Below are 16,947 nucleotides of genomic sequence, written 5' to 3'. Positions count from 1 at the left end.
GGTGAAAGCTGATCCGGCGATCCACAGGTGAAAGTTGATGTATTCCCTCAGCGACCAGCACGGATCAGCTCCAGGCATAACGAAGCGGATATCGTCCTCTTTTGGAAGACCAAACAAAGTAGTTTCGCTTACACAACGAAGCACACAGCACCTTCACGACATGGTGGCAGCGTCAACAATACTACAGTGAGAATAAAAGTCACAACCTTCTTTCTTTGCGTGAACATTTTGGGCAGTGTTATGCAAATCTTCCCACATAGTCAGGTAGCTATGTGGGGGCGTGTTAGAATGAGCCGTTTTAGGTAGGTGTGGCTGACTCTGAACTTTTATAAAGAATATCTCTTTGGATTTGAGACTTTAGTCTTTGCAACTTTACAGATCTTCTTTATGCACCAAGAGCTTGTAACACTCCAAAGAGAAAGGAAAAATTTAAATCGCATCATATGACCCCTTTAAACTTTACAAGTGACAAATGCGTTCAACATTTAATTCTGCATTTCTTTAAATATAAATATCATTTGATTTTATCCATTATGCTCGTTTCCTTTTTGTCACGCTTATTTTTATAGTTTGCTTTAATTTTTCCTGGTTTGCTATTAATCGATGTTATAGCCTGAGGCTGCAGAAGTCAGCACAGAGTGGAACTAGTGTGAAGGAAATAATGTTTGGTCAGATTTAGCAACACAATTGTGCCATGTTTATCCTAAACATGTTTTTACAAAATGCGAAGCATCTAATATTTGAACATTTGAAGTTTAAATATAAATAAGCTAGGGGTTGACCGATACGTGTTTTTCAGGGCCGATGTCGATACCGATTATTACAGATCAAGTAGACCGAGAACCGATATATATGTCTGGTGTAAAAATGAAAATTTGTCAAAATTAAGAATAACAAGGTCTCTGACAAAAACTGCCTTCACCTGGTGTTGGTTGAGTGTAGTACTCCCACACTGTACTTTTTACTCGTCTTCCTCTGTCCATCCATCTACAATAAGGGTAATTTAAAGAGAAAGTTAAAAGTGGGGCCACTGTATGCTTCATGATTAAGCCTATAAATACTGTACTACAGTTAAACAGCTTGGAAATGTAAGTATTTGGCTTCAATAATATACATGTTAGAAATGTATGTGTAATAGCATAACCTCTCATAATTCCTCATTCATTCTTTTCTGATGACTAAAACATAATCTACAATAGCAGAGGTGACTATTCAATTCATCTAATGCACATCAAAGGATTAACTTAAACAAATGTATATCATAAGTGTACATTTAATTGTCTTCATAGCTATATTGTAGAAGTTAATAAGACTATTTTAATGAAACTATAACACTAATAGCCTTTTACAGGCACACTTAGTTCAATAGCCTATTGAAATGTCTTGGCCTATGTGACACTAGAAATTTCAATTCGTTTTAATTTACAGTACAGTGCAAATGAAGGCATAAATCAATATCTTTTAATCAAATGAGAGATTAACTCTTTATTTTTTGGCAAAAGGGTTTACTATTAAAATTAAAAGATGGAGGAAATAGCGTATTGTGATTTATTCTTTTAAACAAAAGTTGTAATTGTTGTAGTAGTATTATGCATGTCATACTGCACCACAGTAATATATTTCTGATAATTTCTTTAAGCTAACCCAAACTTATATTTTGACGGACTGTGTATGTGTAGAAAACAAAACACCATTTACATACATCTACAGAACATGCAGAATTCATATTTAAATAGTATTTTTGCTGCTTAATATTTACAGATACTAGTCCATATCGCGACTATTTAAGTGTACTGACCTACTTTTGATTAATTCATCTAAACTTTGACACATTCCATGACATTCCGCGTCATACAGTAAAATTCCATTAATATGACTGGATTCCGCGATTCCGTCCACATTTTCTGCATCGCGGAAATCATAGATAATATTGAGGTGTTTTGCAACTTCAGTGTAACGTTAGTGGATTGTGATTTATTGCAAATTAAGCAACGTCTGCTGCTGCCTTACCTTTGAGAGACAACTGATGCGTGATCACTGAAGCAGCTCCAGTTAGCAAGCGCTTTTGGAGTATTTTCCGTATTGATTGGTCGGACTCGTGACTCCCAACAAATCAGATGAGCAGTGGGCGGAGATTGCTTTAGGCCACAGAGTGGTGAGTTCTGACAGGCTGCATCAGAGCCAAATAGTGCGTTTCAAAATTATTTTATCGGTTTTGAAAATGACCGATAATCATAAAAATGCTTAATATCGGCGCAGATAATCGGTCGACCCCTTTAAATAAGAAATTAAATCCAAACTAGTACATTATGCACATTTAGATGGTCAAAATTCTTTTTTTATTTATATATATTTTTTTATCTAAATTTAAATAAATAAAAAGCTTAAACTCTTATATACACACGTTTAGGTTTAACATGAACATTAAATTTAATAATTTATGAATTGAAAATATTTATTAACAGTAAATTTATAAAGTTTTTTAATGTCACTATTTAAATGCTTTATTTTAGCTTATTTATTAGTTGTTTTTTTTGTCGAAACAGTTTGCTGCATGCATTATTTTGCATTCAGTGGCTTTACGTGACTGTGTGCTGTGAGGCGGCAGGCGGGCTGGCAGACTTTAGCGTGTGTGTGAGCTGTAGGGAGGTGCAGGTGCTGTTCGACTGCAGTGCTGCTGCGGAGGATCTGTGAGCGCGGAGGCAGAAAGACAGGAGTAGCGCTTCATTCAGCGGTGTGACTGGAGGAGGTGAAGACACATCTGAGAGCTCAGTGCAGTGCATCGAGGGGTTTTTCTCTCTTGCTGACCATCTTTGCTGTCTGATTGTTACTGATGACGTCACACGTGAATGTCGTCTATACAAGAGATCACACTATTTCACAGATGTGTTTTGACATTTCGGATGTCCTGTCTGTTGAATCCCTTAAGATAGAAATGACTTTCAGATTAATTTCATTCATTTAACCAATTCATAAATATGCGTGCAGCCTTATGCCACAAGTGCACTTCAGAGTGAACACACAAAGCGCAAACAAGCATTTGAAAGCAACCTTCTGTCTGTGAGTGTCACGTATCTAATATACTATCTAATTGCAATCCAGGCAGCATTAATGATGTCTTTGTAGAGCATTTAGAAGAGAAAGCTTTGATATACTGGTGAAATCGCACATTGTAGGCACTGTAACATTGAGCAAATTAAGTCTGTGGTTGTCCTTGTAATTTGCTTCAACATTTCCAAACTTAATGTAATATTAGATTCTTGTTCAAGGGTTTTGTGTGTGTAATTGGCAGCAACTATAATATGGCTGTCTCTAGTGCATGAAAGTTCTCAATCAATTCTGAGCTTAGTGTTTACCGCATATTCAGAATCGTTGAAGAGAGAATTTTTTTTTTTCCCCTCCCACCCCAACGTCTCTTTCCTGACTTATTTGATTGGTGTGCCAAAAGTGTGTTATAAAAATGTTAGACACATACTAGTGAGGCAGCTGATGTCCTGTGGTTCATCTGAGCTTTATTAGACTTCTGGGTATCAGAAGATTAGAGCATTAGAGCTTGTTCATTGTGCTCTGAAGGTTAAGCAAACCAATTAGGCCACCTGATGTGACGTAGGGAACGCACAGGGCTCCCTTATTAAGACCAATGACACCGTCATGGCTCAGCGGGCGGCAGCTCCTGTCGGCTCAAAAGCTCGAATGGAAACTTCACAATGCCAACACTGGCTCTGTGCCCTCTTCCAGTGTGTGTGTGTGTGTGTGTGTTTTCCCCCCAGCTACTTTATTAATTGACTTTTTAATTGGCCCTTTTGTGCCACACTTCAGACAAAGCAGTTCTGCTAGTCTGAGGGAAAACACGGCCCCCCGTGATCACAATCAACGGCGTTATAAAGAACAGCCCGAGAGGCACTGCGCTTCACGTGACAGTCCATCATGCGCCTGCTGGCATGTGTGATAAGAAATCAGTGCAGAGGCGTGAAGACTCATAAAACATGAGCGAGACGGGACGCGGACACCTGTCTGTCGCCTGTCGTGGCTTGACTCTTCCATAAATTCCAATATTCACAACACTGGGAGGCCATGTTAACAAGTAGCTAACAATGCTAACAACCTATTTTTAGTAGCTAACAACCAATTTTTTTAATTGGGATATTTAATATTTAAACCATTTCAACAATTTCCAGCTAAAATAACTAGCATTTAATATTGCTGATATCTAGAACGGTCTTGTCATTGTAATGCTCATTGATGGGAGAAAAAAAAAAGCTTTTCAATTGAAACCATTTCAAAGTGCTCAAATCATCACAGGATGGTGACACCTGCCTCTGCTATTCGCTGTCGCTTAATTATCTAATGCTAAATGTAGACTTTAAATGAACTGCGCCATGGTCATGTGACTTCAACGTCACTTGAGTTTATTTTAAACTAGTGCTGTCAAATGATTCATCGGGATTAATCGCATCCAAAATAAAAGTTTTTGTTTACAAAATGTGTACTGTGTATCTTTATTATGAATATAAATACACAAACATACATGTAAATGTTTTTAAAAGATTTACATGTATATACTGTATGTGTGTGTGTGTGTGTGTGTGTGTGTGTGTGTGTGTGTGTATATATATATATATATATATATATATATATATATATATATATATACACACATAATATTTTAGATGTAAATAAAACATATTTATTCTTAAATATATACATGCATGTGTGTTTATATTAGTGCTGTCAATCGATTAAAAAAATAAGAACTAACTAATCGCACATTTTTCTGAAATTAATCGCGATTAATCCCACCTAACATTAATGTTTTTAAATATACTTTTATAATGCAATTTAACATTCAATCTTCAAATTAATGTACAAACAACATAAAGACAGTATATTTTTTAATATTTGTTTAATGGCATCTTTATTTACCCCCCCCCAACAAATATTTAACCATTGACTATAGGCATTCAACATTACAGTATAATTGAGAGCTATCAATTTTAACATTTATTAGACTTTAAAAAAATAACTTCTAATTTAAGTTAACCTAAAATAACCTTCACATAAAGCCATTATAATGTCATATTTACCTGTGCCCTTCAGCAGAAATATACAGAAATTTATTCTAATTAAATTAAAATATAGATGAATCCTTAAAGCTATAAAAGTTCTTTTTTCCTCTTTTTTTCTCTTTGTCCTTTGATTAATGGACATCACAGCAGCTGGTTATTAGGTTATTTTGGCTGTTATTTCTTTAAGAGCTTCCGCTGATGAACGTGACGCGGATCTGACACTTTCTCTCAACTCTTACCTTTTCTGACCCACTTCAGGTCTTAAAGTCTCTATTAATGAGCTGACGAGTTAAATCGGGTGTGTTAGATGAGATGGTGCTGGGCTGCTCCAGGACAGTTTTGAAAACCATTTCAGAGACATGTTCTTAAATGTGACTCATATAAAATATATTACATGCTTGCACAGTTTTAAGGCAGCTTTAATCGCCTTTTTTGGTAACTTCATGACTTAACTGACCACGGCATTGCATGCACGTAGTTTATTTCGCGCTTTGATATGAAAAGATACAGGCTACAGCGCGTGTCGGCGCCTTTGTGTGTGTGCAATTGAAGAGCACGCGCTGCGAGCACATTACCGTTTCTTGTGTTCACTGTGTTCACTGTGTTTCTTGACTCGCGCCTGGTGCTGAAGTGAAGTGGAGCGCGCATCTGAAACGTCTCCCGTTCGGTCATTCTGCGACTGAATAAATGCACTTGTCAAGAGAAAGTGACAGAAGCAGCAGTTGTGAGTGGGGTGGCCAACCCTAGCACCGCCCCTGCATTAATTGCGTGAAATATTTAACGCGTTAAACTGAAAAAATTCATCGCCTGTGTTAGCGAGCTAATTTTGACACCACTAGTTTATATATACATATTAAAAATACACATTACACATATTATGTAAGCAAACTTTTTTTTGGATGAGATTAATCATTTGACAGCAGTAGTTCTAACACAACAAGGCTGTGAATGTTGACTGGTAGATGAGTATACCTGCTGGGGTGAGCTGGCCTTTAGACAGGTCTTGTCAAACTAGGCAAGTTGGAAACAAATAAATATCATTCATATTTTTGTATTACCTCTCAGACCTGAGATTAGTTAAAACCGTTATGCACCCTTTCATGGGTTTACCAGATCAGCGGCACCTAGCAGTGAACCGTTTGAAAACCTAAGTTTGAAACCGTATAACATAACACAGTCTCATTTGCTAAAATCACATGACTTGGCCTGATTTGAAACAAGAAATTAAGATTTCAAAGCTTCATTCAGTACCCATTACTAATAATTAGGGCTGGGTAAAAAATATCGATATCTCGATATTAATCGATTCTCATTTTTACGGAACGATAGCGATTCTTAAATCCCAAGAATCGATTAGTCTAGCCTGTTTTCAGTTAGTGGACGGAACGTTGAAGGACACTTCCCATCCAATAAATTGCAATAAGCATTGTGCTTTTATTATGAAACAAAGTCTCAGATTTCAAATTCTGTCCGTTGTATTGCAATATTCAAACAATAAATGCTGTTTTGGCGCTGTTTAATGTGGAGTGACTGATCGCTGTAGTGCCTCAGTTCAACAGACGCGGCAGCGCGAGGTGCACGTGAACTGATCATCTCCTCCACATTAATACCAGTTTCAGCACAAAATAAACATGACTAAACATCCGAAGGTAAGTTAAAAGAAAGAGTACAACTTTACAATCCGTATCCTGTCTCATGTAATCTCTGTCAGTGTTTCAGTTGCGCAAAAACGTCAATATAACGGCTTGTAAACAATGTCACGTAATGTCACATTTACATCAGAAAAACATTCGGTGACCATGAACTCATTAGTCAGATAGAAAAATAAACTGTAGAGAGGAGCATTTTGCTAAATATATGCACCATATAACATACTCATTATAATTTTTACTGTTCTTCAATGTTTAATTTATGATTTAAATCCATCAAGTTTTTATGACAGCCACCATTTAAATGTTTATATAAAAAAAACTAATTGAAGTTGAAATATTATGTAATTGTAACTTTATTTTAAACAATTTATTTTGTAATTTTAACGTCATTAAGTGAAATTGTAGCCGTTGTATAGCTTACAATCAGTCAAATTTTAACCTTCAATATTATAGTAATGTAGTACCAAATGACTCGTGTATATTTTACAGTAGTTGTTGAGAGATTTTTGTTTTTCCCTTGAGAAAATTTGGCAAGTACTGTACCTGATATATATCCAAAATTATCGAAATCGAATCGAATTGGGAATCGAATCGAATCGCAAGCTTGTGAATGAGAATCGAATTGTGAAATTTGTGTCAAAACCCAGCCCTAATAATAATGGCTTGAAGTTTCAAAGAAATTTGTATTTTAGAGCGGGGATCTCCAGCCCTGCTTCTGGAGGCCTACTAACCGGCCTGCACACTTCAGTTCCAGTCCTGCTCCAGCACATCTGCCTGTAATCATCAAGTAACCCTGAACGCCTTGATCAGCTGGCTCAGGTGTGTTTGCACGGGATTGGAGCTGTAGGACGGCAGCTCTCCAGGAGCAGGGTTGGAGACCCCTGCTGTAGAGATATTGCTTTTACCTATTCTCAGCCAAATGTCTGCGGATTCGTTAGTATAGCCATTTAACAGGCCTGTTTTAGTCTATGGTGGTCCCTTTTTGGTGTGTCTGTACCATTTTTTCTGGTTTTCACCTTCTCTGTGGCTGTTTTTCCCCTCAGGCGACTGACTAAGGAGAACGTGAAGCCCTCAGGAAGGCAGATCGGAAAGTTAAGCCACAGTAACCCCACCATTCTCTTTGATTATGTGAGTATTTTATTGCTTATAATGGTCCGCTAGACTCATGACATGCTTTTACAGGGCTACTTTATAATCTGCAGTGTGCCATCAATTTCCATTGTTCCCAAGATTAAAAAGCTCAGACCAGTGGCCTAATGCCCAACATCAGAATGAGAGCATGAACACGAGGCTAAATTTAGGCTGTGTTAGTCAGCAGGCTAGCGGTAATCGCATTCATCTCCATCGAATGTAAGGAATTCATGCCTGGGCTGGCAGATCTTCACGTGTGCCAGAAAGTTTTCATCAGGATGCTGCTTTCTGCTGGGTTCGTTCTGAAGAAGTGGTGCAGAGTCTCGTTCTGTTGTCACCGTTCATGCTGCGCACATCTTCGGCGATGAGAGACTCCACGAGTTTTGCTCTCGTGCACCGACAAGAAAAGACTTGGAAGTGGCTGACGTCGGCAAGGCTTTGAGCTCATTAGCATTTCTGAAAAAATTCTGAAGATTCAGTGGTGAAATAAAAGACTGAGATGAGCTCTGATGAAGGCTGTGTTATTCAGTCGCTGAGGACTGTGTTTTTTTGATGCCTTTCCTCATTTTATGAGCGCCTCAGACTGATGCTGCTGCCTCTGAACTCTGAAAAAAACACTCGCCGCAGTTCAACATGAAATCAAAATTGATTCCGTTTCCTAGAATCAATGTCCCTGGGCTAATTGTGCAGTGTATTCTACATGACCAGGGAAATATAATTATGCATCGACTAATATTGATTGATGCAGTGATTATGTATGTTTGTAGATTGGTTCCCTTGACAAAAAAACTATTTTTATTTTGGCTTTTAGATTATTGCAATCTAAATCCAGTCACCAGATGTAAATAGCTAAAACGAACTACACCACAGTCACATGACTTGAGCGTCACTACCAACACTCACCACCATTTAAAATCGAACTTTGGAAAGTTTGAGTTCGAGTAGTTTGCAGGAGTGTGATTATAAACACAATGACTAGTTAACCTGTTCACTGTGATGTATAATAATCTTCCCCCTCCGCTAATAACAGCTCTCCCAGGAACTTGCTGATCTCCTCCAAACTCCCGTAATGTGTGCGTGATTAAAATAGCATGTAATCGCTCACCTTAACTTCATCATCACCGAAGCTGACAGCTTTGTGCGTTTAAAATGAGGGAAAAAAAATTCTGCAGAGGAAAATACTGTTAATTTTCTTTTGAACATGCCAAAACAATGTCTGACTGTATGAGTAATAGTCTGAACAGTGTATGCCGCTTACAACAGGAGTGTTATCTTTAAAGAGCGAGACGTGGTGTGTTTGAGCCCTTGACCGTGTGGGCAGATTGCATTATTGAAGCTTTAGCCAACCCAGAGAAAGAGAAGATGAAACACGACGACACCACCATTTCATCATGGCTGCAGAGTGAGTGCCGCGTTCCCTCTAAAACTCCTCTTCGGTGTGTCGAGATGCCGATTAAATTGAACTTCCGTCTGACATTCTTAATGGACGTTAAATGTCATTTCTTGAAATGGTTTGACCCTGCTGCTGAAGAGTGTCCGGAAACCAATTTGGAGCACAAATGCGTGACATTCTTGACTCGCCCTCATTCAGATTCGAATGCTCATTCTTATGATAATATTTTCTTTCCCTAGGTCTCGCTAGTCTTTGCGGAGCGGTTTTCAGGAAATATCCCATCGAGTTAGCTGGTCTTCTGCAGTATGTGACCAACCAGCTGAAAGCAGGCAAGAGGTACGCTTGCATGTTTGCTGTTCTTGAGTCCTGACCTGCTTTTTAAAGTGTCACTAGGTGCGTTTCCATTACCCTTCAAATTGCGCAAATTGAAATTGCGAATTGAAAATGGAAACGCGTCAAAAACGGCAATATATCGCAAACAAGTTTTTACGCTCGCATGAGGTGGTTTTTCAGGCAATGCGAAAAAGGAATAATTCGCAAAACTGCAATGGAAACGGCTTTTTCGCATTTACAGGTCACATGGCGTATGTAAAAAGTCATATTATGATCATTCTTCAATGTACTATAACCTCCAAGAAACACTTCATAAGTGGCCGCGCTCCAGTATAAGGGGCTTTCCCTACTATTAATACTTAGAAAATTTACATTGCACACGCCTGCGGTGCAGTGTGGCTCTGATACGGCCACTGAAGCTGATTACGGCCACTCAGTGCTTGTGTTAATGGTTTTATACAGTCTATGGTTTATTCCAGCCGCGCCACGCACGTTTCTGAATACTCTCTTTGCTGCTTCTGTAAAGATACATGCATAAGCCTCCTTTGAATAAATATAGCCAAAATCCGTCAAAATCCCACCAAAATCCATTGCCATGACTTATCGCGAGAGGCAAAAGATTACGTTTTAGCCGCATAACATTGGTTAATGGAAACGCCGTCATTTCGCAATGCTTTTTTATCGACATTCAGAAAATGCGCAAATCTGTAATGGAAACGCGCCTACTGTGGTGTTTTTAGCCCACGCTTCATTACAACTGGTCATGTTACTATACAAAATCACAGTATCTGGCATATATTAACTTTTGAACAGGGTCCTTTTTTTTAAATACATTCAGCTATTGTTTTGTCTTGTGGACTATATTCAAACTTCTGTTGAGTGAAATGGATTACTCGGGGCAATACCCTGTTATTTTGTTAATTTAAACATTTTGCAGATTTTGCAAGCTGTATGTAAACATATGACTGCAGCTATATATTTCTTATTTTGTATCTTTTTTTAAATTTATTATTTTTTTTAACTGTTGCCACAATAAAAATCGTAATTTTTTTAGGTAAAGTTGTGAATGAAACAAGTGATTTTATTTTATTTCTTTTCACTTTAAGGTTTTTGAAATAGGTGTTTGTTATAAGTTTATTGCATAGAATATTCTGAAGTGTAACCCCCCCCCCCCCCCCCCAAAAAAATGGTTCAGACCATCAGAAAATAAATCATTTTTTCAGCTTTTCAATTCTTTACACTATGCAGATGTACTTCCTCACAGAATCACTAAATTAGAAGGAAGAATTATTTTCAAATAGTGCTAGTGCTCAGGTCAACAGGTTAAAATTCCTGGGGTTTTTTCATAACCTCATATGTTGCTGAAAAACATTATTATTATATTTTTATTGTATTACGCATCTCTACTGCCCATTCTACTGGCTATTGAAATAGTTTTGCACTCGGTGTTGCTATATATTCATGCGGACCTACAAGAAAATCTTTATTTAAAAGATTGTTTACAAAAAAATATAAATATTGCAAAGCATTCTTTTGACATTATTATCATCTTTTTATTTGATTGCTTTTTTTAATTCTAGGTTGAATTTTCTGTAGTCGATTTGTGTAGAGGACCTCTGGAATATGGCCAGTTCTCTAGCAGAAAAGTGGCATTTTCAAACCCAAATTAGTTTGAAAATGAATTTTTATACTGCTGTTTTTCAAAACATACAGTATATATATCCTTGAAGTACAAGAAGGCAATCATGACTAGTTTTTTTTTTATACTTTTGCAATTTTATGAATGTTAAGTCAACATTTAACCCCTTCATTCCAAGTGTTCAGTATCTGCACAGATTAATTTGTGATTTTCTTGATGAATGGTGATTATATTCAATGTTAGGACTTTTTATATACAGGACATTTTATACAGCAGTGTTAAAATGTGCTGTGTTTGCAACACTGGTTCACTCTAGTCCAAATGCCCAATATATTTACTCTGCAGCAATTAACAATTAAAATGATGCATTTCTTTGGACTAAAGCAGTTGGTCCCAGTGCTTGTCTGAGATTTCCCTGCACAGCTGTATGTGAGGCTGTTCTGCTTATGTGTAAGCAGCAGCGTTAATAAGGTGTGGGTTATCCTTCAACACTCCAGAGAGACGTGTGTAGGCAGGCAGTTAAAGCCCTCGCTGACAGACCAGAGAATTGACTAGCACTTACTCTGAAATCTGGACTGAGCTTCATACATGTGAATGGGCCTAATGCATGTTAGATCATGGATTTGACTGACGATGATGTTTTCAGTGAGGGGTGATTTCTTAAGTAGCTGAATTTTCTCTGAATGTAAAAACAATCAATCTGAGATGTTCTAGTTTGCCATTAGCATAGCAAAGTAGTCTTAATTTTGGCTGTGATTCACAACTGGTGGCTTGTGACCCAAAAATGGGTTGCAGGTTTGAAAAGGGTATACTAATAGCGTTGTGCTTTACCAACTAAAATATAATTGAAATTGGGAATCCAGTGCATTCAAACTAGAGCTTGATCCACCAGTCCATATTTAAGGATGTTCTCTAGGAACCACAGCTCTTTATTTAGTTTCCTTTATCCAGTGTCATCAAGCATGCAGAAATCCCCAAGAGCAGCTTTGGTTTTTATCTAGCTCTTTAATCATTCATATGTCTTATGTTGTGCCAGTTTTGACCTGCTGATCCTGAAGGAGGTGGTGCAGAAGATGGCCGGAATTGAGATCACAGATGAAATGACTGTGGAGCAGCTGGAGGCCATGACAGGCGGAGAACAGCTCAAAGCGGAGGTACGCCACACATGTAGTCATAGTCATCATTCAGCAAAAAGCTAAAGCCATGTTTATGAATGTATGCATGTTATTGCGAAATATTAGGGCTGCAGCGATGTTTCAGGTGTCGAACGCTAGAAGTGTGCTTGTGTGGAAATCAAGGCTCCTGTTATGAGATATAGCTAGAGTTCATGTGTTACCCTGTTAGTCTGCAAAACAGCACTACTTAGCTGCTCAAACATGTACCAAGTTTATGCATTGCAGATGGTGTTTGCCTTAAAGGTGACATATCATGAAAATCTGACTTTTCCAGGTTTTAAGTGCTACAATCAGATCCCCAGTGCATCTACCAACCAAGGAAGCATGAAAAAGATTAACTCGGTAACTTTGTTTTGGAAAGCCTTTTTCTGCGAGCGTCTGAGAAAACGAGCACGTCTGTTTTCGCTCCCTTGGTGACGTGGCAAAGGGGTCTCATTAGAATATTACCGGTCCTTAATCTGTAAGTTTCCACTCACGGCACTGTCATTTGATTTCGCAAGCGACAACGGTGTAGCAGCTCTAATGCCATGGCGAAAGTTTGAGCAAAACATGCTAACTGTTCCGTCTTTGTCTGCACAGACGAGCACAGAACACTATTTAGATCTAAAATAAACATGCAATTTATTTCCCAGCAGTTTACCTTCACAGACATAACCGACTGTTTTTGTAAACTTGTGTGTGAATAAGAACTAGTCTAGTACTCGCGTGCCGTGACAGCCGCTTTCTGTCCGTGTGCTTCGGATGTGTGAACTCAGAAAACCGTATATCAGAAGTTTAAACTCATATGGTTTAAACCGCATGATTTCAGTGTGATAAACATGATAATCAGAACCAAAACAGATGTTTTTAGCAGGTCCAAGCTGTAATCGGGCAGCTCTATTCTGGAAAAGGGGGTGGGGAGCAGCAGCTCATTTGCATTCAAAGAGACAGGCCCGAAGAACAGCGTGTTTCTGCTTCCACTCAAAATAGGCATTTTCAAAATGATATAATAGATGATCTGTGGAGTATTTTAAGCAAACTTCAGACACATTCTGAGGACACCAGAGACTTATATTACATATTGTAAAAAGGGGCATAATATGTCTCCTTTAACAGTGCTTACTTGAAAACAATTAAAGACGGCAATTCAAATGAGACCACATGGGGGACAGTAGGTGTTCATAATGAATCAATTCAGAAGTTACTTCACTTCGAACACAAGAGACTGCAGAGTTCAGTCTGTGCAGTTTTATATTGACCTGGTTGTGACTTTTGACTTGATCATGGCAGCTACGAGAACATTGCGTTTGTGTTTTTGTTGATTTCTTGTTGTTTGTGTGTACAGGGTGGCTACTTTGGACAGATCAGGAACACTAAGAAGTCGTCTCAGCGTCTGAAGGATGCTCTTCTGGACCACGAGCTGGCATTACCGCTGTGTCTCCTGATGGCCCAGCAGAGGAACGGTGTGGTCTTCTCTGAGGGGGGGGAGAAGCATCTCAAACTCGTGGGGAAGCTTTATGATCAGGTATAATCAACTAACGAGCGGCTCTTGGTCTTGAAGCCATGATGACTCAGATTAATGCGGTCCTCAACTCTATCACTGTAGTTTCTAAAAATAAGTATTACTGCTAATTAAATGTGACAAGCTCATGCAGTGGAGCCGATAATACATTTCTTAAAAACGGTTTCCTTCAAGTTTGATGCTTGTTTACTTTTCAGACAAAGTAAAATGGTGCCATGATATAGATAGTCAGACTTTAGGGTTCCTGGAGGGAATGTTCAGGAAGAAACGGCATATAAAATCACAGATTTTAATGAGGTAAAGGCTGCCAATTAGGAAAGATCCACCTTTCGAATGAGAAAATGCATGTGTTAATGATGTTAATGACTGAAAGGTCATGCAATAGAAGTTCTTCAACATAGCATGACTCTTCATCAGTGTCTTTCTCACATCAGTGGCATATGACAGCCTGTCTAAGTCAGCCAACTATTAAAGTAATAGTGCAAAGTTTCATTTACCCAAACCGGCATGATTTTTCTTACCTTTGTGGAGTGCGAGTAATTTACCAGAATGTTCTCGCTGCTCTTTTCCATACAGCAGAAGCATAGAGTTCCCAGAAGCCGTCAAGCTCCTGAAAGGACAAAAACACCATTGAAGTAACTCCTATGTCTCATGTACTACAGTCCAAGTCCTCTGAAGTCATACTAATAGCTTTTTGTGGGCGACAGATTAAACAAAATGTACTCCACAGAAATAATAATAATAATAAAAAAAGAATAAAATTAAAAAATAGATTTTTTTAAAATCTCAAAATAAAATCTTATTTTCTTGCGATTCAGAGTTTGTATCTTGTAATTTTAAATTAATATCTTACAGTTCTGAGGTGTTTTTCCCCCCACTTTTCCTTGTAATTGTAAGCTCATCTTTTAACACGCACCTAATTTCATGGATGAAAAGGATCTGTCTGTGCTGCAAAATGCATATTTTCTGTCAAGAATTGTTTTGGTACATTTCATTTTGTATTCCTTTTAATGTCAATCACAAAATGGATGTTTCTTTCACAAACATATATGTATACAAGACAGACTCTTTGATCCACAATATTAGGCAGGTCACCATGCCATCGAGAGCACTGGGAGAAATTCTGGTGATTTAGTGAAAGTTTTAGCCGGCTGCTTCACTCATTTTCATTAATTTACTTACTATTACTGTATATTATTGCCTGCCTGATGCACCCAAGTGATTTCTGAATTCAGCATTCACGATTCAATTTATAATAAATCATGAATCTGTAATGATTTGACTTGCAATGAATGCCTAGGGCAGGACTGAGAAACAGTCAATATGGACTTACATTTTTGTCTTTTCCTTGGAAAAGGCTATTATTTGGCTTTGAGCAACTGAGAATGTACCACACAAATGATATGGACTAGTTTTTTTCTGATGGGCTTGACAGCCCGTGATCAGGGAAAAGAGCTGCGTGAACACACTGCAAAATCTCTCTTTTTTTGAGTTTTTGGATCAAACTGACTTTTTAATGAAGTCATTTCAAACGGCTGTTTCCCCAAAGTAAACCAAACTGAATGATTTGAGTTTTGGAAACTTTTCATGGTTGCTGGTGTCGCAGTTTGGAAGTGAAAGTGGCCTGTATCAACCACTGAACTTCTGTGATTTTCATCCACCCACATACACTGGCAGTTTGCTTTTCATGTTCAGCAGCTGCGTAGCTCAATTACTCACTGGGTAATCCAATTGACTGTTTCCTCTCTCCCCCCGTGTTCTCTAGACATGTCGCAATTCACAGCAGATGGTGCTAAAAACTAACATCATCAGCTCCATTCTGTGTGGGACTGCAAAATGATGCCGCCGGTCGATCCTTTTTTAATTTTTTTAAAACTTTCTCTCAATGTCTCAAATTAGAGCCTTTAGCAAATAATTCCCTCTCGCGATGCCAAATTGTCTAAATAATTGCTCATGGTGTGAATGAGAAACACGCTTTTTCCTGACATCAGTGGGAAAGCTTTTAATTATTAATTTTGGCTCTTTTTTTTTTTAAAACTCACTTTGCAGGAAGTTGTGCACTGCAATCAGCAGAATGTGTTGGGCTCATGTGCCTGGCTATCACTGCCTCTGATGCACCACAGAGATTGATTGACTCATCTCACAGACTAAATATGCATTCAGCATGATTGCATGATTTATGCATAAGCACCCTGAAAAATATTAGAGCAACTTAATTGTATAAAATTGCTTTATTTTGCATGGCCAAATACGTCTTTTGGCATGCTTGCCATTTAATATATCCTAGTTTTATATTTTGTTAGTGATGTTTGCTAGGACAAGTGTGACTATTATTGCTCAGAATGAAGATTTGTGATTTGAACAAACTCCATACTCCAAATATTGCATTAACTTGTCCTGCATCGTTTGTGCTATAGGCATGAATGGTTCCTAAAATCATGTGGATTACTGAAGAAAGGTGATCAGGCTTCTCACCTAGCAGATGACTCTAGTCTATTCGAGTCAAGTCACCTTTATCTATATAGCGCTTTTAACAAAACAGATTATGTAAAAGCAACTTTTTCAGTATTGAAGGGGTGGTTGATTGCGATTTCCCTTTTTTTAGCTTTAGTGTGTAATGTTGCTGTTTGAGCATAAACAATATCTGCAAAGTTATGAAGCTGAAAGTTCAATGCAAAAGGAGATATCGTCTTTTAAAATTCTGACAGATTAATGCCTACAAAAACGGCTGGTAGGGACTACAACAAATTAATTCCAGAGTCCGTGACATCGCAAACCCAGATAAACCCCGCCCCCAGGAACACGCGGCAAAGGGGACGGGGCCATTCTGCACTGCTTTAGAGAAGAGGAAGAGAAAACTAGAGGTGCACGTAAAAATATGTTCATATATGAATCGCAATTCTGTCTTCTAACGATTCGAATGGATTCACAAGTTTCAAAATCAATGTTCAAAAGTAGCAGTTCTTAATACTGTTCCTCCCGTCGCCTGCTCGGCACACGCTCTGCATCTCGCTCTCTCTCTCTCTCTCTCTCTCTCTCTCTCTCTCTCTCTCTCGC

At 38.2% G+C, this 16,947-nt stretch overlaps 1 protein-coding gene across 1 annotated transcript in view; it reads left to right on the top strand.

Moving 5' to 3' along the window:
- Positions 1-16,947, top strand: part of thoc2 (THO complex 2) — a 92,978-nt gene that overhangs the window by 40,183 nt on the left and 35,848 nt on the right. Inside the window, 5 exon segments of the mRNA XM_016254987.1 lie at positions 7,762-7,850; positions 9,132-9,251; positions 9,482-9,578; positions 12,251-12,368; positions 13,714-13,893. Coding sequence (XP_016110473.1) covers positions 7,762-7,850; positions 9,132-9,251; positions 9,482-9,578; positions 12,251-12,368; positions 13,714-13,893 — 604 coding nt within the window.

This window comes from Sinocyclocheilus grahami, unplaced genomic scaffold, assembly GCF_001515645.1.
Source record: "Sinocyclocheilus grahami isolate Dianchi unplaced genomic scaffold, SAMN03320097.WGS_v1.1 scaffold1300.1, whole genome shotgun sequence".
Taxonomy (NCBI): domain Eukaryota; kingdom Metazoa; phylum Chordata; class Actinopteri; order Cypriniformes; family Cyprinidae; genus Sinocyclocheilus; species Sinocyclocheilus grahami.
The sequence above is the reverse complement of the archived record's forward strand: the minus strand, read 5'-3'. Positions and strand labels throughout refer to the sequence as shown.